This window comes from Echinops telfairi, unplaced genomic scaffold (genome assembly GCF_000313985.2).
Source record: "Echinops telfairi isolate 266 unplaced genomic scaffold, ASM31398v2 ScPeMD7_7469;HRSCAF=8507_0, whole genome shotgun sequence".
NCBI lineage: Eukaryota > Metazoa > Chordata > Mammalia > Afrosoricida > Tenrecidae > Echinops > Echinops telfairi.
Window position 1 is genome coordinate 9167505 of NW_022111372.1, and position 25529 is coordinate 9193033.

Genomic DNA, 25529 nt, shown 5'->3' on the forward strand with positions numbered 1-25529 from the left:
AGACGGCCGGAGCAGCGGCAGGGTCTCCCGCTCGGGCTGGACTGAATAACTTTGGGACCGTCCGCCAGTGTCACGTCCTGAACATGAGCCTCCTCCTCGCCTTCTACCTGCTCGGGTTGCTTGTCAGTAGCGGGCAAGGTAGGAGTGTGGTGCTTTATTGACTGTACTCTCCCTCCTTCTTCCCCCCCAGCAAGAGGGGCAGGGAGGGAAGCACGGGAAAATAAGGAGAAGAACATGACAGGAAAGAACAAAAGTTACAGTGATGATGGCTGTTCTTGCGGTTATTATTCTTGTCAAGCTTTCTTTTAGCCGCCCCTCAAAATAATCTCTGTTTCGGTCGAGTCCCTTGAATAAGAGAAGGGAGCACAGAATTGGAGATGGGCTCCCTTGAGCAGGAAATCGAGGCAAACTGCTTTTCTTTTTGAAGCGGGGGGGGGGGGGGGGGGGGGGTTGTTGGTTCAGGGATCTTGGCTTTCTCGCTGTGATTTTCATGATCCAAAATCGGATAAGTATGTTGGTGTGCATTAGCAGTTCAATGTATGAGGTTGCATGTAGCAGGGACAGGCACGATGATGTTTCACAGAAGCTACACAAACTATCAGCATGGCACTCATTTGTCAAGCAGCTCGGCTGTGCCGGAGATGCTTGAGGACTCTTTCCCACCCTTTCCCCAGACCTTCATTCCTGACCACGAAGTGGTCTATGATGGCTTAGTTCTGTTGGCAACTGAGACAAGGGCCATGCATGTGGTGTGTAAGAGAGCAGATGGATAAAACTAGGGATATGTTGCAGTCATTCATTTTAACCCCCTCGCCTTGTTAATACAGCTAGGTTGAAGAATTTGAAAACATTACATTGTAAGTACACATCTTTAAAAAATGTGTAGGAAATCTGGTGAGAGCTTGAAGCGCTTAAGATAAAGCCTATAGAATAACCTGAGAGATAAATTTGTGGAGGCCACTTCTGTTTATCTGTATAGAGACAGACGTACATTTATCTTGTTTTGTCTCTATGGTACAGTACAGTCGGATTAAATATCTTTTATAAGAAACGAAAGCCTTTGCAACTGTCCGGGCAAGTTTGGTCATTTAATTGGGGACATGCAATGCTAAACCATGCATTAGAGGAAGGCTTTGAAGGAAAGACCATGACACTCAATTTGTAGCGTAGGATCATGGAAAAGAATGTTATATTATTAATACGGCATGAATTTTTTTTCTTTTTTTGAGAAAGAATAAATTACAAGACAAGTTAAAATATCCCCCGCTATATTAAATTCTTAGCATTTTTTGGTAGCTTGTGTGCTGCTCCTTGTGTCCAGCAGGGGGTGGAAGAGCTCCATTTTCATGACCAGAAATGGTGGTTCCTGCTCTTCCGCATTCACTAAGTCCTATCATTCTTCAGCAGGGCTTGACATTTTGGATGTGAAGCCTTCCTTTCTCTCCCTGTCTCCTCCTCAAAGCTATATTGTTATTGGCTGATGAAACACGATTGGATGCAGATTTTATGTTTAGAAATGGGAAGGGAATCACTGGTATATTGCTGTAGTTTATAAACTGTCTTGGTGAGGTGCTGCCCATTTTCCCTTAACAACATACAGTGTGAAATATTTCAGCCTTAGCAAAATTGCAAATATGCTCATCAGAAGCAAATGTTACCCTAGTCTGTTAATTGAATTACTGTTATAGCAAAGCTCAACCTACACTGATGCACTACAGATATGCTGCGTTAGTTTTGGGAGAGCTGCTGATTCCATTTAATTGTTCATTTATAAAATAGACAGGTATTTCTGAATGTCAAGAAGCATCTCCTGAAAATTGCAGTCATAAAAAACTAAAACTAAGGAAATGTAGGCAGTGCGGAGCACGATGGGGTCCTAAGAGAGAGCAAGTTTATCCAGACTGATGGTTACATTGTGACTGGTTTGGATTAGAAAAATGTCTCAATTGATCTGGAAATTTATCAGTATTGGAATTTGGCGATAAAAGAGAAATCTGAAAATGTTTAAATATTTATGTTTCAGTAGTACACACAAACACCTATCCTTTTTGTGTATGAGTAAGACTATATTTGAACGTGTGATTCAGCTAATTTATCGAGAACTTAATGTAATTGGGAATTTTCTATGGCTATAAAGAGGGGCTCTGAGACTGAAAAAAAAAAAAAAAAAGCCTGATAGGGAGCCCATATTCACTATAATGAAACAGGAAAGACAGAGAGCTTCCTTCTAAGGAGGCTTTCTCTATCTAGTTCAATTCCCAAATACATGGCACTGGGAAGTCAAAGACACAGATCAGAGGGCTGCATATCACCTAGCTTTTGTGGAAAAGGTACAAAGGGATACTTCTGGGCCCTGTGTCCTAAAGAAGTCAGAGGTACATGGGAGCAGTAGGACTGATCCCAGAGTCCAATTCCTGTATGCTAGTGTTTTGTTCTCTAATTAAGGATGCAGCAGCAAGTATCAGACACACCACTGGGAGCTGTTTAAAAAAAATAGATCTAGTGTAACTCATAATTTTGTTTATTTTTTTGTAAATGGGGCCATGGTAAAGCCTCCAGTCAACGATCCCTAGGCTTGCCTTAGAAATACTAAAATCCCAGGTTGCTGATTTATGTTTCCAACAATACACTTGCAGGGGATTTTATGAAGCATGATTGAAGCTATTGCTTTGGAAAGTGGTGTGCAGTGAGACTGGGGAAAGGCAACGGTGATGTGTTCCCTCTTAAGTAGTCAAAACGTTTTGAACTGCAGCAGTTGAATAGGAGAAAATGACAGAAGTGAAAAACTGACTAACTTAAGTGGATGCCAATATTATAATTAGCTAACAAGGCCTAATAGCCCTACTTCTAACTTTCTGCACGATGTTATTGTTCTACTGTAGTGAAAGCCTTTAAAAAAAAAATTATTGTAGCAAAACTGCTCTCCAAAAGGCTCTCATTTCCACTGCAAGATTAATATGTAATGAAGTAAGGTTGGAGTCTGTCAAGCCTGACTTTATCAATGTAAGGAAGGGGCTGTAATTCTGTAAATGTGCTCGGTTTTTCTTTATATTCAGAACTTGTTCACAGTCTCTGTCGTCATGAATCTCAGGTGATAATTTGAGTCTCTGATTCACAGTGTATTTTATCTTTGGCTCTTGGTAACCCAAACAGCAGTATATATGGGTTACTTTTCGGAAGCTTTCTGAGTTTTTAAAATAATTTTATTCTTTTGAAAGAGAATACCAGAAGATACTTATTAAGTCTCTGTTCCTGAATGCCCTTGTATATAAAAGTCCCATTGTAATGAATATAAGGAGACAGCAGAGCTATTCATCGCTCTTGGAATCCAGTTCGACTAACCATGGTTAGACTTAGCTAAGCCAAAATCAGGGAGGTGGTGATGGTGAATTGCTCAGATAATGAGTTAAACAGGGCATCTGCTTAGTTATTCTTTCTGGTGAAGTGCTAGTAAGTCATTGTTCCTTAGAGCAGTGCACCTTCTAAAAATAGAGCCCAGGTGTGTGGTGTTGACTAATTTCAGATGGACAGGAGGGATCCCCACAAGCCCATCCTCTCCCTGCCTAAGCTGTTACGTTGTTATAACCTTTTGCACAATCGTTTTCCTCTCATGCTCGCTTGAGGTCCTTAATGCCAGCTTTTATTTCTCCTCTCAGGTTTGCATTCTATCAACTGCATGCTCATTTGCGCTTTGAGAAGGTGGACTACACAAATGTAAAGTGTTTTTGTCAATGAACAACACCAAAGGTTTATGTCAAAGGTGTTCAGCAGACCAATTTCCCACTTTCGTTTTACAAAGTGAATCAGAGCGCCTAGACCTAGAAAGGAAGTTGGCATTAGGTCCCTGGTGTCAGATGAGTTGATTCAATGACACAGGGGGCTCATGTTCTCCCCGAGGTAATGGCCTAGTAGAGAAGCAATTAATGGAACAAAAGAACCTCATTCAGTACAGGAAGAAAGTCAAATGTCATCTAATTTTGTAAATAAAATGCTCTCTTTTTAGAAAATAGAGCTAGTATTTAATTGGATTGAGAAATGAACTACACAGAGTGATGCAAGTAACCCAGCCAAGCAGCATAATTTGGTTTTGCCTGTGTCCTAGTGAGGGAGCAATGTGAGGAGAAACAGGATTGACAAAGTGCAGGCCCTGGAAGGAATCTTTGACTTTTGGCATTTGGGAAATTATTTTACTTTTTCAGTTTTCAGGGTCATCTCTCACAGCAATGAACTTTTAGAAGCAAAGTGCTTAATAAATAGTAGAATGAATATGAATGGCTTTTTTGTCTAACAGGGAATTAATCCTCTGGGTGTTGGTGCATACAGAATTCCTTTAGAAATGTTTGTGCTCTGAAAAAATGAATATATTGCTTTTCAAATTTATTGACCTACTTTCTAAATTCCAAGTGTCCTTTATTGGATCCCATTTATTTTGAGGATAGTCCTATTTAAAAGAGTATTAATTGATTTTATTTTTCAAGCTTGCCAGATATCAGAACCCTTTAAAATGTAACCAATGCTTTCTATGTAATGTAATGCAATGTTCCTGCACTTCATAGAGACAAGGTTTCCTTACTTCTTCATCAAATAAATGTGCTTTGGTATGGAACCTACTATCACTATTTTAATGACTTGTAATTATTTGCCACAGTTAAAATAATAAAACTAATCCAAAATTACTACCAACATACTTAGTTTCAATTATTATACCTTCCTACAAAACAATACAAGGTGTTTTAGAAAGCAATGATATAATGAAACAAACTTGTCTGGATTTAAAGACGGATGATGAGGAAGCATAACAGTATCTACCAGCTTTATAATCAACAGATGAAAGTTTCAAAATTTTCAAGTCCAACTTCAGAACAAATTTTTGCTCTCTGCATTTTATTCATTAGAAATCGGAAGGAAAGGAAAGAATATTAGATTTGGAATCAGAAAACTGTTTGACTTTCCGCCCTATGACTAATAGTGTCTTGACCTTGGCAAAAGCAACATAATCTCTAGAAACTGCTATTTCCATATTTGAAAAATATACAAATGTCTGACTGGTTGACCCTGTTATACTGCCTTGAGAAACAATTGAAATAGATACACGTAGACATCTTATAAAAGACTAACTCTACTATTCTTGTTCCTTATCTTTAACATACAGAAATATCAGCCTAGCATTTATATACTTCTCATGTAATCAATTAAAATATATAATGAGGATATATATATGATTATATTTAGTTGGGTAAAGAGCAATATTTATACCCTAGGCAGATTTATCATAACACACACACACACACACAAGCTGATTTGTGTTAGAAAAAACTATTGAAGGAACAGAATCATCAAATGCATTGATGAGGTTGACTCATTCACGATTTCATAATTAGCCAAACATTTATTAATTGCCTATGTGATGAACAACTCCAGGGCGTCCCCATTCATGGCCATAACGCTACCATATATTTAGGTTTCATCAGGTGGCACTTCAGAATCTTGAGAATGGGTGGCTATTTTGTATCCTAAATACTTCCTATGGGCCAGTGCCAGATATGTATTAGGTTCTAGGATGCTTACGATGGATGCACAATGACAAAAGATCAAATAGAATGTTGTAGAGGTTAATGAGTAGAGCTTAGGTCTCCAGACTTTTATTCATGTTCTCTGAACACTAAGATGCTACCTAGATCTTTAAAAATTACACTAATATGTCTTACACTTAAGATGATAAATGTTTTGATTCTACCCCTTTTTGTCAATCATTTAACAAACATTTGTTAAGACCAAACAAGGAAGACAATGCCAGCACTTTATAAAAGTACAGAGCACGTATTCCAATTTTTTTGTCTACTAATTTAAGGTCATTTTGATTTCAAGGGATTATTATCCCTGATTTACAGATGAAGACACTCTAGCTGAGGAATTATCTGATAGGCCCAGATCAATTGCACTTTGGAATTATCTGGAATGAGAACCCATGTTCTCTTGCTTCTAGTTCTGTCTACTTCTTAGTGTATAAGGCAATTTGATTGAAAATTTATGAATGAGTGTGTGTATGTGTACTAGTGGTTCTTAGAATTCAAGGCTTGTAGGTGAAAAGACAAGCAATATAGATTTAAGAAGTCAAAGAGGCATATGAGAGGTCAATAACTGTTCAACAAACTGCTGAAATTGACACAGTATGATATGATTAATTGAAATTAAACAGTCTAATAAGTTCATAAGAATTTGGTATTTACAAAGGTGCTAAAAATGGTAGAGTGTTTACCAAGTTTAATTCTATGAGCTCATTTACTCTAAGAATAGGAATGAATACATTTCAAAGCGTACTTTCTGAACCAGGACTGTAGCACTCATCGAAGCGGGAAGTCTTCATTATGAATAGAGTACATGTGAACAGAGAACAATGGAAGCGTATTTTGCAGACGCAAATTGTTCAGCTGGCAGGTAGAACCAAGTTTGGTAGGGGGAAAGCTTTGGAAAAGTGAGTTCCTGCACTCAGCAGTGAAGAAACATTGTTGGAGATGCACTTCTTCATCCGAGACTCAGAGAGATTCCGAGTCCAAGCCGAGTGGAGGGAGAGTCCTGCACCTCTCTGGAGCCACCGTTTGAGCAGGTCCGTGATTTTTGTTGTTGTTGTTCTTTCATTTAGTGCCCCTGTATAGTATACAACAAACAGAAGTTAAGCAAAACAGCAATGACAGCACACATGACATGGAAGTGCTCGTTAAACTTACTAAAAAGGACATTTTTGAGAGTTGGGGTAGAAGGCGTTATTTCGACATTTAAGCATAGTTGATAAAAGGATAACTACCCCTTAACAGAAACAGGGAAATGATTACAGAAAACCATCCACTTTAGTGATTTAATTTTTTTTGTTTGAGATTTTAGTTCATTTTTTCTACTCTAAAATATATATTAGTGCATTAAATTATAGGTCCCTGTGGGCTATCTGGATAACAGTGTTGAAAATAAATTTGGTAATGTGAATTGTTGAAACTTGTTGTTTCTTCAAATTTGTCTTTGCGTTAAAAAAACCTTCCAAAATACGGTTATACATTTTGATTTTATATTGCACACCCATCACCATTTGTCCTCTAACTATTATGCTTAGTGCATGCCTAGAATTATGAGTAAAATCTCAAGCTGTAGGCAAAATTTGCTTTTCTTATATTTTCAATTTACACAACCCTCTGAGTTATAATCTTTGTTTTTTCTTATCATTCCTGTGGTGGGGAAAACATCAAACCTGCAAATCTAGTCTCACTCAAGACCCACTGCCATCAAGGCAAGGCCAACACATGGTGACCCTAGAGGACGGAGTAGAACTGTCCCTATGATTTTCTGACACTGTGATTCTTTACAGGAGTAGAATGCTTGGTCTTACTCCCAAGTAATAACTGGTGGTTTCACACTACTGACCTTGCATAGCTACTATGCCAAACAAAAAGGAATTTTGGCATGGAAACTAAACAGTTGACAATGTGTTTGCTAATGTAGAGATGAGGAAGATTCCACTATTTTTGCTGTTATATCAAAGCAGCCCTGGTAACACAATGCTTAAAGAATTAGGCTGCTATCAGAAAGGCAGTGGTTCCAAACCACCAGCAGCTCAGGAGGAGAAAGAAGTGGCAGTCTTCTGTCGTAAATAGTTTATATTTATTATCATATTTCGTAGCCTTGGACCCTGCGGGACAGCTCTGAAACCTGTCCCTTAAGGTTGCTGCGACGTGGGTACTCTACACCAAGGCTTTGCGCTGGGTGCTTTCCTACCCGTAGTATTTAGTCTGGATAAAATCACATTTGATTGATAGATTGATTTGCCTAAATCTAATAAATATATTTTGTAGATGACACCTAAGTTAATGACCAAATAACATCAAATACATTTGATAGATCATTCATTCTCTTCAGCTGCAGTTTGTGATTTTTTAAAAATTTCTGTCACCGTGTAAACAATCGGTAAATAAGACAATTATGTTCTACATACTATAAGGAATATGTTGATCCTTATAGATTATTTCAGGCCATTAATTTTCAAATTATGAATAGAGTAATTAAGGACAAGCTTTCCTAAAACTAAAGAAACACTTTACAATATAGAAGGATCTCAACTAAGGCTACTAGGAATTAACACACTTGGCTGCCAACCCAAGGACGGGTGGTTCACACCCATCGGCCACTCCAGAGAAGAAGGATGGCAGTCTTCTTCCATAGGGGTTTCAAACCCTATGAGGTTTAATTGAGTATATTGAAATATATTTTTCATCCACTCTGAAGTGCTTTATTTGCTAAAATACATAGTTGTCTTAAACAAACATTTAGCTCTCACTATTATCTTGGGAAGTAGATATATTCCTACTTCCGAACAGAAGAACATAAAATTCAAAGAGGTGAAATTAGTTAGCCAAGACTGTATTTGTACAAAATGGTAGTTCCAGATTTTGATGCAGATATTTTACTTTGTACACAATATATTCTCCTACAACATTGTTGCTGGTTTTACCTAAATATACAACCAGGGCTTCAAAAAGTTCTTAGATATATCTTCTTAATGTCTGATTCCATTTTCCCACAAACTTTTAAAAATCCTCTCATATTTTACTCATATCCATGAAGCAACTCTCAAGAAAAAATTCTTAATATAGTAGAAATGTTTTATCACTTGGCACCTACATATTTACTTTTGACTCTGCCATCTTTGGAGTTAAACCCAAAGCTCATTGCCCTTGAGTCAATCCTGAATCACAAGCAGATAAATGAGCACTCTACCTTTTCCTTGAATTCTTTGGGAATTTCTAGCTGGTAGCTGTTGATACCCTTGACTTTTACAAACTTGTACAAATCTTATCTCACTTGCCCAATTCTTCTCTCACAGCCATGTTGCTCATTTGTGTGCACGCCTAACATTCTTATACCATTGTTGACATCCTTATGCGCAGACCTATTTGTAGCACATGGATTTTATACATTTCTTACCTGTCTTTTCATAAGGAATTCATATCTATTTCTTTTTTTGGTTACCATTAAAATGTTATTGATTGGAAGTTAATACATATATCATTCCATAGTTCAATCACATCAAGCAGAATCATACAATTGCTACCACCCTCAGTTTCCAAACATTCTTTTTCTTCCTGGTCTTCTCGACATATCTATTTCTTAAGCTCAAGTGTCCCATCACTAAAGCCCATTTTTGATTCTTCAGCCAATATATAACAATGCCTATTCCATGACAGTCACTGTGGACGCCATCTGAGTTCAATGCAAAACAATGGTATCCCTGCTTCTGCTCATTCTCTGTTGCCTTTCCATGGCATTGCATAAGAGAGCAAGGATCTCTTCCCATGCTGACTTGGTGGATTCCATTAGAAAGCTCACTGTGCATTTGTATACGGAGCCCGTGTGGTGCAATGATTAAAACACCAAGCTGCTAACCCAAACAGGTTGCCAGTGAAGACCAAACAGCCACTCTGTGGGAGAAAGAAGTGGTAACTTGTTTCCATAAAGATATATAGCATTCAAACCATATATGACATTTTACTCATTATAGAATTTCAATGAGCCAGAATTAACTACACAGTAGTAGTGTGTGTGTGTGTGTGTGTGTGTGTGGCATTTTGTTTCTTTCTGAATTTGAATTATGGTGATGACAGAGTATTGAACATACCATGGATTGCCTGGAGAACGAACAGTTAATTTTTACAAGAAACACGTCCAGAATGTTCTCTAGGAGCTAGGCTGGCAAGACACTGTAAGCATTTTGGGCACGTGATCAGTAGCGTCCAGCATGCTGGGGAGGACACCGTGTTTGGTAAAGGGTCAATGGGAATAAGAAGACCCTCAGTGAGATAGGTTCACACAGTGGCTGCAGCAATGAGAGAATGGCATAGGAAAAGGTTGTGTTTTGTTCCGTATACTTAGGAGTTGCTATGAATCAGACTGATTTGATGGTTCAAGAGTAAGACAAAATGGCACACTAATTAAAGATACTCCTAGTCTTGAATTTGAATAATTGTTATAAATGCCCATGCATGTATTTGGGTTTTTTTGAAAGTCTACAATTTATAGAAATAAATGAAGGGGTGAAAAACATCGATACTGATGTAATTAAACTGATTTGATATTGTCGATAGTAACGGACTTATATGTGAATGGTGCAATTTTTAAACTCCTCAAGATCAAGATAATCCCCTGTGGTTAATTAAAAGTTGATTAGTCAATCCATGATCATTGGGAACCAATTCTAGGTTATCTGTATAGAAAGACAAGGAACAGGACTTAGGCTAGTATCATCTATTTTCACGGCTGCTTGGGTTTTGTATCATTTTTTGTGGGGAGTTGCACAAATGCAATTTAACCTTAAAATATGTGCTCCTTGTTTTCTATGGTATTATGCTGTTTTGTTGATGTAACTTTATCAATGAGTTAAGTAAATGAGAAAGAAATATTTATTATCTATTTTTTCACCTGTCTAGCAGTGATTCATTAAGGTTTCCAGTATTGTGTATGTGACTTTAACATGAAAGGGTTTGCAATTAAGGTTGTTCTTACTGCTTCTGATTCATTCATTTTCCCCTCCTTAAATATCACTTAGGCTTTCATCACTTCAATTGGTTAACTACATGAGCCATTTCATTTCAAAGCCCCCTTTCAAGGCTACTCTAATCCATTTTATCTGTGGGGTTGTATGTACGCTGCAACTCCAATACAAAACACAGGTTGCAAAATGACTGTGATACTCTCCTTTATAGTGTGCTTAAAACCTTCACAGTGGTATATTAAATGGATAGGAAATGTTCATTTTTGATATTCTCAGGTTATTAAAAATAACACCATGCTAGAGTTCAGAGTCACTCTAAAATGCTAATGTGTTTTTAAGTCCCCCATTCCTTTTCTAATGTAAGGAAATAGTTTATTAAAAACTATATTTCTTCCTCTACTATGCATTCATATGGAAAATATTTGATGAGCAGTGTCTTTTCTAATTAGAATCTATCAATTCTTGCTATGAATATTTAAGAATTAAAAATGCATTAACAGGGGAGGGCATGGGGACCTATTTATTAGTTAACTTTCCCTGGAATCTTCCTCCTGCTCAGCTGTCTCTCACCTGCACCTCTTTTATCTCATTTAAAAGTATCCACAGCTCAGGTGACCCATGTAGATATGAATGTGTGATGACAGAAAGGAAGTTGTTGTAAGGAAGTGTAGTATCCACTGAGGCTAATTCTGTGTCCAATTCTAACACTGCAGTAGGACTGCAGGCAGGAAGCTGAAGCTGGGTGAGAAAGCCAAGGAAATTCTCATTGCAAAGATCAAACTTGAATCAATCCCTGGCTTCAAGGAAGGGCAAAGAGAATGAGCAGGTGGGCGTGGGTGCCAGTAATTTGAAGCATGTATAGTTAAAGTCTGACGTGGTTATCTGTATACAATGAGAGTTGTCAAAGCACAGCATGGTTGCAGACAACCTTATTTCCTTACTGAGCTGTGTCTATTTATAACTCTTTAGTGAATTAATGGAATGTGGGAAGCAAGCCTCTCTTGGATATGGGTTCACTTATTTGCATATTTGCAGCTAGATAGGAGTTGTGAACGATTATTTTACAGTTGAAGGAGCTGAATTTCGTGAAAGTTAAGGAGACTCTAATAAGTGAGGACATGAAATTCAAATCATAGAATATTTGGTTCGAAAACTCTACTCTTTCTACTTACTACAACATGGCTCCTTGAAGTAACAAGGAATTGCTGAAGGATGAAAGATCACACTAGGAGTAGCTCTAAAATGTCAGAGGTTTTTCACCCGTTCTTTCTGCACATTGCTTATAATGGCCAATCTCCAGATGATTTATTCTCAGTTAGTGACTTAGTAAATCTTTTATTCATCTAAAAGATTAATTTGCAAGGAGAACCATCAGAATTTAGAGAGAACTGGAATGGTGTTGGCAGTGATTTCAAGGCAGAGCAACTGGGTTGTACAGGTTCCTATAATTCATTTAGGGCTATAGAACATTAATATTTAAGTATAAACTATTTTTAAATGACCTCTCTTATTTTGAAAGACTATAATCATTAATAATTTAGTAACTCATCAGTTTGTGGTTAACTCATGGAATACTTTCATAATGAAATTACATTAGTTTAGGATGCTTTCAGTGGGCAGGAGCAGAAGAACAACACAAAAATCACTAAAAATTACAAATCTGATAGAGCATGGGGGCAGATTTGGTTATTTCCCCAGCTGCCTTTCTCATCAAGAGTCATAATCCTTGTCCTGTTTCTCCTCGTCCGTACTCAATCTGACCGCTTCCCCTTGATTTCATAGGAGAAGGGCGCCTGGAGCATTTCCAGGTATCAAAATCTTATGCAATAAAATCGAACATAAGGGAAGAAAAACAAATATAATTTTACTGCCTTTCTTTTAATCATAAAGATAAAACCCCTCACATTTCATGGAGTAGACTTCCCTCTTTTGTTATCAGCTAGCATTGCTGTATAGGAACCACTCTCCACCAGTGATGAGTGGAATATGATTTCCATGACCTTCCTGGTGCTGCGGAGGCAGAGGAAGTTTGGGTCATGCTGTATGTTGCAGGCACAAGGTCAGCAGCTAAAAACCAGAAGCAGGGAAAAGACTAGGCTTTCTACTCCTATGAAGATTTACCGTCTCGGAAACTCACCACGGCAGTTCTATCTTGTTCTATGGGGTTGCTATGAGTCAGTTGACTTGATGGCAGGGAGTTTGATTTGGAGAAGCAATTATACTGCTTAGACACATTTTGTATCACTGGATGGCACAAATGGCTATGTGCTCAGATATAACCTAAAGGTTGTTGGTTCAGATCCACCCTGAACAACCTGAGTAGAAATGCCTGACAGTCTACTTCTGAAAGTTCCCAGCTATAGACACCCACGGAGCATAGCTGTCATCTGCAACATACTGGTCACCATGAGTTGGAACTGACTTGCTGTTGTTTTTCATTGTTAGTTCTGAAGAATGAGGGTAGGGGAGAGATGCTACATAGGTAGAGACATGTATCTGCCACAGGAATGCTGCAAAAGCCCATTTTGCCAAGGCACATAAATGTAAAGTTGAAGTATGTTAAGTGCTCACAGTGTGCCACTTTTACATATTTTGAATGTGTATTCTCATCTCATCCTGCCTTGAGACGTTGGTTCCAGTTTATAGATGAGGGGTGAGTACATTATGAAGAGATTGAAATTAGCCAACATCACAAAACTGCTCAGTGCCAAAGTTCAAAACGGAACCCTTGCTGGCTGGCTTCATTGTTTGTATTATCCCTGCCACCAGCACTTCCTATTGTTCATAGTTTATCTGGGTTAAGTTTAAGAATGGTAGGCCAGGGCACTAATCTCCCTCACAAAATAGGCTCTACGCATGTCCTATAGAAACTATAAAATTTGATCTTATTTAATGCTGACATTTATCCAGGTAATTAATTTTCACTTCTTTAGAAATGGAGAAAGTAATGGATGAGATGATTAAGTAATTGTCCTGAGGTCACATCTTATGAAATAAAGCTGAGATTTGAATGCAGGGCTGGTTTCCACTTTAAAGGTTTGCGTGTCTTTCACCACCTCACACTGAAGGCTTGTTATTAAAGTATGGCAGTGCTAGTGTAAAATATTCCCAATAAACCAAGTTTCAGAAACCCAACCAGTCCCCCAGAGGCATATAATGAATTTTGTTTTTTAAAGAAAATAGCACTTAATTTGTTCCATTTTAGTTTTCAAACTACCCAGGAGAATAGCATTCTTAAGTTTTAGGAGACTGAGGCAAAAGATTCATTTGGTTGCTAGAAAAGGAAGAATTGGATAAAACAAAACAAAAGAAAACACAAAGAGTCTCAATAGAACAAGAAAACAGAAAAAGAAGAGTATTGATTTGCAAGTGACTGCAGAAACTGGGTAAGTATTGGAGTGCGGGTGATCACAGAGGCTCACGAATCAGGATCTGAGGTGAAGGCATGCCCAGACCTCAAAATGTGAGTTGCATTAATCCTAAGCTTGTAGATGATTTCTTCGGAGATCATATGGTGAATGAAAAGAAAGCAGGGTAGAAGAAAATCAGGCATCGAAGCACAAAGAGCATAAAACTGTGTGTCTGAGTTTGATCACTGATTCTTAGCTAGCCATTTCCTGAGGGCTGCTTTTATACCTTTTTCAGATATTCTAATCAAGGTTTTCAAGTGATAAAATATGCAAAGCATGTAAATATGTGTGTGTATGTATTCACATATATGTATAAAAACTTCGTGAAGCCTACCATCATTTCATGCTGTGTCAAAACACTAAATATATATTTTTCATTATTTTCATTTGTAGTGAAATTCATGAATATTTTAAATGTTGTATTTGATGCTACTTTTTGCCTCTAAGAAGAAAATATATCCCACAACAAATCATTGGCCTTATAATTCACACTGTGTATAACTGAAGACTAATTAGCCAGTCTTTAATTTCACAAGAGTACAAGACAATATCTGTTGTCTCTCCAGTGTACAAAATGAACAGCTAAACAGCTCTCCCACCTTATTATATTTTTGTAAATTCCTATCTCACAAACATTCATAATTTATGATGTTTTCCACCAAAACATGTTCCCTGAATATAGATAAAATCGACATTTGGGAGTTTGAGTGCCTCTGCTGTAGCTCAGGACCTGTGATTGAATTGCATGCGCAGGCTTGAATTCGTCATTTTCATTTTCTCCCATTTGTAATTGAAGGGACGAAGGCTGCTAAGTTTCTTTTATACTGCACTGCCCAACTGAATTTTAACATCTCTGGCTTGCAAACTTCAGAATGAACTGTTTTAAACATATCTGGAATAGCACAATAAGGAACAGTCCATAAAATAATTGCTACAAATTCTTCTCTATCTCTCTTTTTGATTGTCGCATACCTCTTGAGGGTTAATAGGTAGAGAATCTCCTCTTTCTGATGATAGACAACACTTTTCAGTTTTAGTAGAGCTCTTAGGGGATGTGAAGATTCCGTTTCTCATATGAACTATTTTCTATTTGCAGTTACTAAAGACAACCGAGTTTACGTCTTTGCAGTAAAATAAGCAAGATCAAATTAGTTTCTATGAACTTTATCATCGGATGGCCTCTTGGTTTTGTACAAATAACATTTACAAGACGTTTCTCTTCATCATGTAATTGGCATTGAAGGTCATGTGTTGAGCGTTTCTTTGATTTTCCTGTTTGCGCCTTATGATTTGGTGCCACCAGTCAAAATTGTTTCGAAAGTGTTCAGAATTCACATCACGAGGCTGGCCATTGAAGCCTCCGGCTCAGTGGTTGGATACTAAGTGGATTTGTGCCAGCTCATGGCAGTTCCAGGCATTGAGGCCGACGGCTGCTTAGTACTGCAACGAAACTCTTTGCTCCACACAAGTTAGTATTGGTTTCCTATGAATACGTCTGCATCTTCTGTCTCAACATATATTTCGAGTGAACAATTCAATATCTGTGTTATATTTCAAACTTTCCCCGTGCTCAGTGAAGCCTCACTTTCTATTTATAACAGATAACCAAATATATTTTCTCTTTCCTTCCCTTCGACTTCCAATGATTTTCTTTTGATAAGTACACTTACAAAGATTTTCATTTTTATTTGTGAATAACTAAGCTCTTTGACCCTTCAGCAGAGGCTGTGCTGTGATTTTGAGCACACACTCTGGAAATCCACATGATTTGCATTCAAGTCGTGCTTTTCTCTTGCTTTATATGAGCCAACGTGCCTGCACCCAACAGCAACACACTTCACTTTTTATTTTGTTTATTAGAGAAAGTGCAACCTGAAAGAGGAATGACAAAACAAACACGCTGATATGGATGGGTTGCATTTCCTAATGCTATGTAACCACTTCCTTATATAAATAATTTTGAGTAATTATTCAATATATCACCTGAAGAGCTCAGGACTGTTTAAATCTTGTGTCTGGTGTGAAATTTAATCTCCCTATCCGGGCTGGTCACTTCTCCAGGAGATTTTCTTCCCTCTTTCCATATGTAGCCTGGTCTCTGAGTTCAAGCCTCAGCTATTGCCTTGATCTTTTCTGTACTTCACATTTTCTCAGCCGTTCCTCTGTGTTCGGCTTGAACTTTGAACAGTGACTGTACTATGGGCTTACTGACAGTGTTCTCTTTTCTTTCTTTCTTTCTTTAAAGACAGCTCCACCTCAACTCCCACTAGTCTTCTCATGCTCAGGGCACACCACTTTCTTCTCATCCTCTAGCTGCTGGGGTTCCTCCCAGACCCTGTACACCGGGGTTCTGGTTTGTTTAGCGTATTCAAGGTACCAAAGAGTGTCGGGAGAACCAGCACATCTGTCTTGGAAGAGATAAAGCCATGACGTTCCATAGAAGTGAGACGGATGAGACTTTGTCTCCTGTACTTTGGATATAAGAAGAGAGCCGACCCTGGAAAAGGGACATCCTACTTGACAAAGTAGAGGGTCAGCAATGATGAGAACGACTCTCTCAAGGAGATGGATTGCCACAGTCGCTGCAACAGTGGCTTAAAGGAAATAAACCGTGTGGAGATGATGAAGGTTCATGCAGTGTGTTGCTCTGATGTGCATAGTGTCACTGTAAAGGGACTGACTTGATGGCACCCGTACCAATAGCTGCATTGTAGTAAAGGGATTAGAGGAAACGTTTTCGATGTCTTCCCCAGAACAGGAAAGCCAGTGAAGACGACGGAGTGCGGTGGGCAGGGTATGACTTGGGCCCTGTTGGGGCGTATACAGCAGCTCTCTTGTCAGAGTGGGTTAGGAGTGCGGCTACTGACCGCAAAGTCAACAATGTGAACACATTAGCCGCTCTGCTGGAAAAAGAGGAGGCTATCAGCTCTAGTGACGATCTATTTTCAGTCTCGGAAGCCCAAGGGAGCAGAGAGAATCTCCACAAGGTGGAATGAACGGATTCGCAGAAGGTAGCAGGTAGTTGGGATAGGCTTTTAGACATCAATTCTTTGTGCTCTACTATTGTCAGTCATGTGGATACTATTTCCAGGATGGCGGCACATGGAAAGCAGAAACAAATTCAATTTTTCTATTGAATTATTTGGTAATGGCAAGTGAACGTAGTGGTGGGAGGGATGGTATAATAGACCAAAGTGCTGCCGTCTTGTCCCATCAGGAATTTCAGCAAAAGGAATAAAATGGTAACCCACTGAGAGCAGCGGTTCTCATCCTGTGGGTCACGACCCCTTTGGGAGTCAAACGACCCTTTCACAGGGGTTGCCAGATTCATAACAGTAGCAAAATTACAGTTATGATGTAGCAACGAAAATGATTTTATGGTTGGGCCGTCACCACAACATGAGGGACTGTATTAAATGGTCATCGTGGCATGAGGAAGGTTGAGAACCACTGCTAAGAGGCACTTGAAAATGTCCTCTTTTCATGCTTCCTAATCTCTGGGTTTAAGAGAATGATGAAGACAGCGAATGTACAGATGTGCTTGACACAGTGGATGGATGTATGGATTGTGATGAGAATTGTACGAGCCACCAATAAAATAATTTTTAAAAAAGAAAGAAATATTTCACAATTAAAAAAAAAGAAAAGAAAAACTATTGCCCTCGCTGCCTTTTCTATGGATCGTAGCACAAATCCTTTTACTCAGTCACTTGTTGTAACCATTTAAAATGAGGTGTTCAAACAAACAAAACACCCAAACCATTCTTGTTATCAAGTTGCCTGCATTTGGCCTTTCAATTAGCATTCAAGGATCTTCCATTTTGCAGTTTGAATGTCAAAGATGACTAATGACTTTTTGGTTTTTCACTTTTATCTTCTGTTCCTATCAAGCAGTGGATAGCTAAGCTCACTAAATGGAAAACTGTGAACAGCAAAGAATTAGAGAAGTGTTTCTCTGTACATAGATTTAAAGACTTGATGTACAGGTTTGTAGTACAACATTGGGTACTTGAGAAAAGTTGAAAAACATTAGTAATTAGTGATCATATGTTCTCACAAAGTAAAATGATTAATTTGACCCCTCTCTCACAGTCCTAAAACAATTTTTTAAAGAGAGCTTTTAGACCCTTCACAAGCTTGCATTTTAAATTAGCTTTATTTTAATTTTTATTACAAAGCAAAGCCCAAGGCCTACTTCAGTATTAAAGACTTTCTTAAGTTCTGAGTACATTTTTCTCTCTCTTACAAAAGACTAGAACTTAAATTAGTATTGCTACATAACCTCACTAATGGACTATTTTAAGTTATTTTTATGACTACTTGCTTTCTAAATCCGGTTCTAAGCTTCTTATAGGCATACATTTTATGACATACTATGAACATCACAGATGCTCAATAAATAGTTGTAAAAATGGTATAACTTACCAGTTATTCTGAAGGAGCATTCAAATGTATGTATTGTGTGGGTCTTCACATTACATAACATTTAATATCTCATTGGGTGATGTTTTCAATATTTGTTTTAGATCCCTTCTTTGAAGCAAATGATAAAAGGCTATGACATAATGGATTCTATTGACATACATTGGTTGGTGTACATGTACAACATATTTTTGCTGCTAGGTGCCTTTGAGTCAGTTCCAACTCACTGTGAACCTTGGCAACACAGAATGAAATAACACCAGTTTCAGCGTTATACTCAAAATGATTCCTATGTTTGTGCAGTCACTCTGTCCATTCAACTTGTCAGCGGCCTTCCTTTAGGCATTCCTTCAGTTCTCTGCTAAGCATAATGACTTTGCAGGTATCATCTCTCCAGACAACCTGTCCAAAATATGTGAGACTTAGTATCACCATCCTCTCTTCTAAGGACCATTTTGGCTGTAATTCTTCCAACACAGATTCGTTTGTTCTTTTGGCAGTCCATAGTAATTTAAACATTCTTCACCCCCATAATAATCTAAATGTATCTTTTTTGGCCTTCCTTATTTAATATCCAAATTTCACACACATACGAGGCAATTGAAAATGCCATGGCTCCAGTCAGTTCTGTAGTAGTCCTCAAAGTAAGTAACATTCTTGCTTTTCAAAGCTTTAGGGGTTTTGTGCAGCAGATTTACCCAATGCAAAGTATCCTTTGAGCTCTTGACTACTGCTTCCATGAAAATTGATTGTGGATCCAAACAAGATGAAATTCTTGACTTCAACATTCTCTTCCTACAACTTGGTATACTGAAAGTGACTTGACTCACTTGTTGATGAAGATCAAGGATTGCAGACTTCAGTAGGGATGACAACTCAAAGTAAGGGAAGGAAGAATGTGTTACATGGTACCTGTAAAACTGCAATTTTCCCACAAACTCTTGTATCCTCACTTCTATATAGTGTGTGTATTTATCACAAACACCTGCACATTGCTACTTATTATTTCTTACTTAATAAATTTTAGATATTCCAATGAAAATAGGCATATTTACCTGAAAGCAAGATGTAACCAGTTAATTTAAAGAGATGAAACATTTTCAAAGAATATATCTTTGGAAAGAATTTTGGGTTCCACTTCATCCACTCATTTCTATCCTTGCTTTGTGCAGCCATTGAAACCTATCCCTGGGTTATTTTCTCAAGAGAAATCTGGGCATTAGCTCGATCGCAAAGCAATAATACCAAGAATATGTGCTATTTTCATATGTGTGACAAATATGCTATTGGCCTGTGAGTTCTATTTGATTATACAGTATGCATGAAGTGTTCAGAATTTGATTGAAACAACACACTGGAAATAAGACTCTAACTCAGGAGGAATTAGAAAACCACTTGTTTTGTCTGCCACCTACAGCGTATCCGTTTCTTTCTGATACGAGGATGGCTGGCAGCAGTTTTTGCTTTTGCACTTGGATTTCATCTGAGAGCAGAGAAAACGGTTAGGTTAAGATTTTCTGAGAGCATTCTTGTTGAAATAAAAAAGAGAATATTTCCAATGCTTATCTGTGAAAGAATAACTTGAAAAAATTTTAATCTACTAGTCTAGTTTTATAAGTGAAAGGAAAAATCACTTAAATGAGTAAAGGCCTCATTGAATCTGTGAAAAATAGGAAAGGACAAGTCTTTGGGTTCTCTTTTCTAATTTAAGTTGAATGATTTTTGAAGCTGTTGATATTAGAATTAGGAGAAAAATGTTTTTTATAAGGGAAACATTATCATTTATTTTAAGTGTGCCAGGGTCTTGCTTTTATCCATTTATTCACTGTTAATCATATACTTTTATTACAAAGAAAAATCACTAGATAGTTAAATTATTATGTTACTAAAATTATTAGGTAGTTAAATAATTAGAACTGTTACAAATTAAAATATGTATGATCTTAGAAAGATATTTTATCTCCTTGCAATGGAAAGCCTTCTGTATCATAAAAGTCAACACCAAGGTACTTGAGTGGCCTTTTGTTTCATTAATACTTTGTGGATGATTGGAAGAATACAATTTGTTACTTTAAATACCAAAATCACCATGCTAGTAAAAACAAAAAAAGTGTTGCTGTATTTAAAGTATGTTAATTGTACTTGAGCTCAAACTATTATATTTTATTTGGTAGGAAATGATTGTCTTATGTAAATGAGCCATGTTTCACAACAGGTATACATTTTAAGGGGAAGGAAAAGTGGAAATCTTACTGTTTCTGAGCAACAGATGCTGTGATTTTACATATAGCTAATGAATTTGGTCCACTGAAAGTATAAACTCTTGTGTATTGGAGTGACTCTGTGAATCTGATTTGTAATATATAAAATTCAAAATGAAAGAACAAAACTTTTTTTTTCCTGAAATTCCTTTTGAATTTCCCAAGGATAAAGAAAGCCTTTGCAGATGGATGTTTATAATACCTCTAGGCTGCTGATACGAGGATGGGGTTAAATTTCACAGTTGGTTTATAGTTTTTATTAAATTGTGTATGATGACAGGAGTCAGGTTGGTGAATAACAGAATGCATTTTCTATCTAGAGTCATTTGAAATATTAAATAAGAGTATTGAGAATTATCCTAGAAGCTAAAAATCAAACTCACTGCCATCAAGTGAATGCCAACTCCCAGCGACACGATAAAACAGGGTAGATGTACAGTTCTGCTGGACATGATTGGTCGAGGGGATGATATATGTATGAATTCCAAATTAATAAAATAAAATAAAAATAAACCCAGGTAGAATCCCTGTGTGGGTTTCTGAGAATATAACTCTTTACAAGTGTAGAAAGTTTACAGTCCTTCTTCTACTGAGTAGCTTGTGGTTTGGAACTGTTAAGGATCATGGCATGGTGTGTAAGCACCAGGCAGCAGTTGCTCTGTGGAAGAAAATCTGGGCTTTCGATTCCCGTACAGCGTTAGTCTCAGAAGCTCCCAGGAGAAGCTCTCTCCTGCCCTATAGCGTCACGGAGATGGTGATGATGAAACAGAAATGACATGAGTATTTTGTAGTTATTTTGTTAAAAGCAAATGAATGCCTAGTTATCTGAAAATAAGTAGGGTTTCTTTGGGGGGGGAGGGACAAGTCTAGAGAAGGTGGGCTACGTTCTAAAAATTGAGATTGAATGCTCAGAATGGGAAGGCTTCCTATAGTCAAGGGACGGCTTTCCATCCTGCGCATGCAATCTCAATTTCTAACCTAAATTATTTGAACTTAATTATTCGGACTTAATTATTTGAACATTTCCAGTGTTATTAATTTTCTAGTCACTTAATAGATTTCAAATTCTTTGAGGCATCCTAATCTAACACAACCTTCATTACTGTTTCCCTGAATTACCTCCTGTGGTGTCCATTTATTACTTTTTGAAGAAGAAATTTTTCTATTTTTTTAAATGCTCACAACTTTCTTACTTCTCCGTACAAAGTTTGTAACCGTGTTGTTTTATGATACTGTTGCCTTAGTTCTAGTTTTAAAATAATTTATGACAGGCAATCTTGGTGTTTATTTTAAGTTCTCCAAGTGGCACAGTGGTTATACAGAGGTCAGGTGCTGAAACATACTAGCTGTGTAGGGAGAAAAGGTACCACCATCTGCTTCTGTAGAAATCTTCAGCCATTTAAAGGTTGTGGGTCATTTTGACTCTGCTCTGTGCGTGGCTATGAATCAACTAGTGGTGCTATTGTTACAGAAAAGGAATTCACTCATGTATTTATTTATTTTAGATTATTTTGAGATGCAACCCTTTGCCAATCATTACAATAAAACATTCTGATATAAATTAGGTCCACAGAGATGAATAAAACATTGTTTTTCCCCTCAAGGTACTTAAGTCTCCTTTGGAGAAGCTATTTAAGCAGGTTGCTATAGTAAACATTTCTAATTATAGTCAAATTCTAATATTCAGAAACCATTTGTAAACATGAAATAATACTGATGCATTATTTCATCCTATTTGTGAGTGATATTTTATTTCTGTTCTTTAACTTTTGAAATATAGGAAGTAGCTTGATTATAGTCTTATTTTATATCAAAAGAAAATTATAAACAAAAATATGTTCACTATTTTAAAACCTGTAGCGAGTTCACAGAAGAGATATTGAGAATGCACACATAGTATGGACCCGCTATACTTTTGTAATGAATCAGCAAGCCTGTTTTGTCTCATATGCTGTGTTTTCTAGTTAGTCCAATACTTATGAATTCATCAAAATGAGTTCTCCCTATGAGGTCCGTAATTTCCTTACAGCATCTCTTGTTTGACTTGTACTCACTTGTGAAGCTTTAAGAGTAGACGAGCTCAAAGCTGACCTATTTCTTATGCTCATTGTTGCCTTTCAAGCACATTTCAGTTGTGACGCTTTTTTACCAGTATGGAAATGATCGGTTTGGTTCTCATTATAAATGATGCTGATTTCTCCATTTCAATCATCATGCTAATTAATATGAAAACAGTAATATTCCAATTAAAAATTTTATATTGTATGGACTTATTTCCTTGTCAGGTCATTCGCCTGCCCACTCCTTTAAGAGAAAACCAAACACAGCGATTCATATTTCACAGACCTTTGATCTAACGAACTTTGGGTCATGATTGAGGTCATTTTGTTATCCTTGTGCCTCATCTTCCCAGCATCTCATCATTATTGCCAGAAACTGTGGTGTCCAGCCTGCATGTATTCAAGGACAGGCAACTGCAGCCAGACTGTCTTGGCTGAATTAAGATGAGATGCTGCAATGCAATCGTTCAAACGCTGCAAGATCAGAATGTTCACTGTGTCTCAGTAATGTCACATTCTCATAAAACCCAAGGAAACAGTTCTCCACTGTACTAATGTTGTCACCTAAAAATCAGTGTTTGGTTTGACATCTCCCTGTAGTATTTAACACTGAAATGGAGTGTAAGGGAACATAACATTTGCATGTGTTAGGGAAGTTGTATTTACTTTTCTAATAAATGTTGGAAATCCTTTAAACTAACATCACACATATATAACCAATGGTTTTTATTAGGTTGCCATTAAAATGACTTTTAATATTACAACATGGTGTGTAAGAAACAAATTTCTGAGCTTTAATTTGAATAAAAAATACACCTATTCTTTGACTACCTTTAACTACACTCTTAAAACTACAGGGAAATAACTAAAATGTTTTTTATTAAAGTTTCTTTAATAATGTATAAACATAGATTTGCAATCTTTGATTAAAAAAATACACTCTTCATCATTAACAAAGCTATGATTTTACACAAACACGTAGAATTTACCATTTTTTCTCATTGATATGGCTTTTTATGTTGCCACAAATTTAGTTGTCCTATGACTCAGATGAAGTTAGTGACACTGGTCAAGGTGTACTTGGACTTAATCACACGCATTTACTGCAATGCAGGGAACAATAGACTCTTTCTGATTTAAAATGCCTGGTTGTCATGTTGCTAGTGCACTGTTTGTGACTAGCATGCAAAGTAGTTTGGATCCATACATCCTTTTTTCTGTGCTGGGAGGGCTGCCAAGTCTATGTCTGCGATCAACTTCTGAGGTTGTCAGCTTGAAACAAATGCGGAGCAGGAAAACTGAGGGCATTGGTTTTGTATTTTATGCATATTTAACAATAAAGTTGACTTCAAAATTATTAACAATAGTTTTTATAAAGTATATATTTGCTATGTAGTACAAACCTTTTGTTTGATTTTTATCTTGATCCTTAATAAATCTTGTGTAAAGTTGATAAAACTTTACGGAAATTATTTGTCAAGAATTATATTTTTAATTTTTCATGCTATTTCATCATGACTTTTATAATTCACTGTCCTAAAGTTGGAGATGAGAACATTCATAAGTATTCATTACCTGGTTTAGTTAATACTTTTGCCAATTTGGATTTAATGAAAATAATCCTGGTTTGAGAACAAATTTCCTGAATTCACATCCATAATTTGCTACATTTCCTTTATTTTTAATACTTATGGATTTATTCTATGTCAGAATATTGCAATTACTAGGCATGAGCAGGGAGAGCAGGTATGAAGAGGCACATTTACTGAGCACCACTAGCTGGCCTAGACACTGAATAAAATCCAGTAGCAAATCTATACGTAGCTTTCAACTTAATTAATGTTATAGATTGATGAATTACATTTCCCAAGGTTGTCTACTTGATAAGTGATGGACCTAGAATTCAAAACCATGGCCATCTACTTTAAAAACTCCTGTTCTGTTGACTCTCCACAGCCCTGCTACCTGATATTTGTGACCACAGCTTCCATTCGCATCTCCACCACTTTCATGAGGATGCAGGGAAGTCGTGATATTGAAAATATGAAAAAAATTAATGGAAATATAACTATATTCCTTGAACATTTGCTATGTGCCAAACAGTGCTAAGAATTAGTTGCATATTATCTCCCTTTTGCCTCACCATAATCTTATAAGTGGTGTACTATTCCTAGATGATTTTAGAGATGATAAAATAATATTTAAGACATCCATATTGCATATCACGTTAGCCTGACCTTAAAGGTTACATTCTTTAGTAGTGTATTAGTTCCCCATTGCTGCTCTAATGAATTACTACAAACTTAGTGACTTAAATAATATAATTTGTTATCTTAATTTTCATTGTCCTAAAGTCACGGTGTTGCTATGGCTCCGGTCCTTATGGAGCCTTTAGGAGGGAATCTGTTTTCTTATTTTTTCAACCTCTATCTAGAGACTACCTGTAATTCATTAGCTCATGGCTCCTCTCCTTGTCTTCAAAGTGAGCAGCCTAGCAAATACCCCAGGTCCATAATGCCAGTTAAAGCCTGACTTGCTTATACTGTTCACTGGCTTCCCAATATCAAGTGTCTTCCCTGTGCTTGAACACCTCCCAAGTTCTAAAACTGAGTTGAATGAGTCCTTTGACTTCCAATTTTACTAACTGCAATAGTTTATTTTGTTATGTGATACTTGGCCCCTTGTTATGATCAAATTCACCTTGATATGGCTTGAGAGATTTTCACCCAATAAAACGCTACACGGTGTGCTCATCTCATGGCAAGAGGGAATGCACATTGGATTTGTCCAGCAAACACGAGCTGCAGTGGTTGTTGTGAAATCTGGATTTTCCCACAATTAA

General features: G+C 37.2%; 1 protein-coding gene across 2 annotated transcripts in view; it reads left to right on the forward strand.

Annotated features, from left to right (window-relative positions):
• Nucleotides 1–6: 6 nt before the first annotated feature.
• Nucleotides 7–25529, forward strand: part of NCAM2 (neural cell adhesion molecule 2) — a 590430-nt gene continuing 564907 nt past the window's right edge. For both annotated transcript variants that reach the window (XM_004711304.2, XM_045284840.1), the window contains exon 1: nucleotides 7–138. In XM_004711304.2, the coding sequence (XP_004711361.1) occupies nucleotides 84–138 (55 nt within the window). In that variant the 5' untranslated portion in view covers nucleotides 7–83. The remainder of the gene's footprint in view (nucleotides 139–25529) is intronic.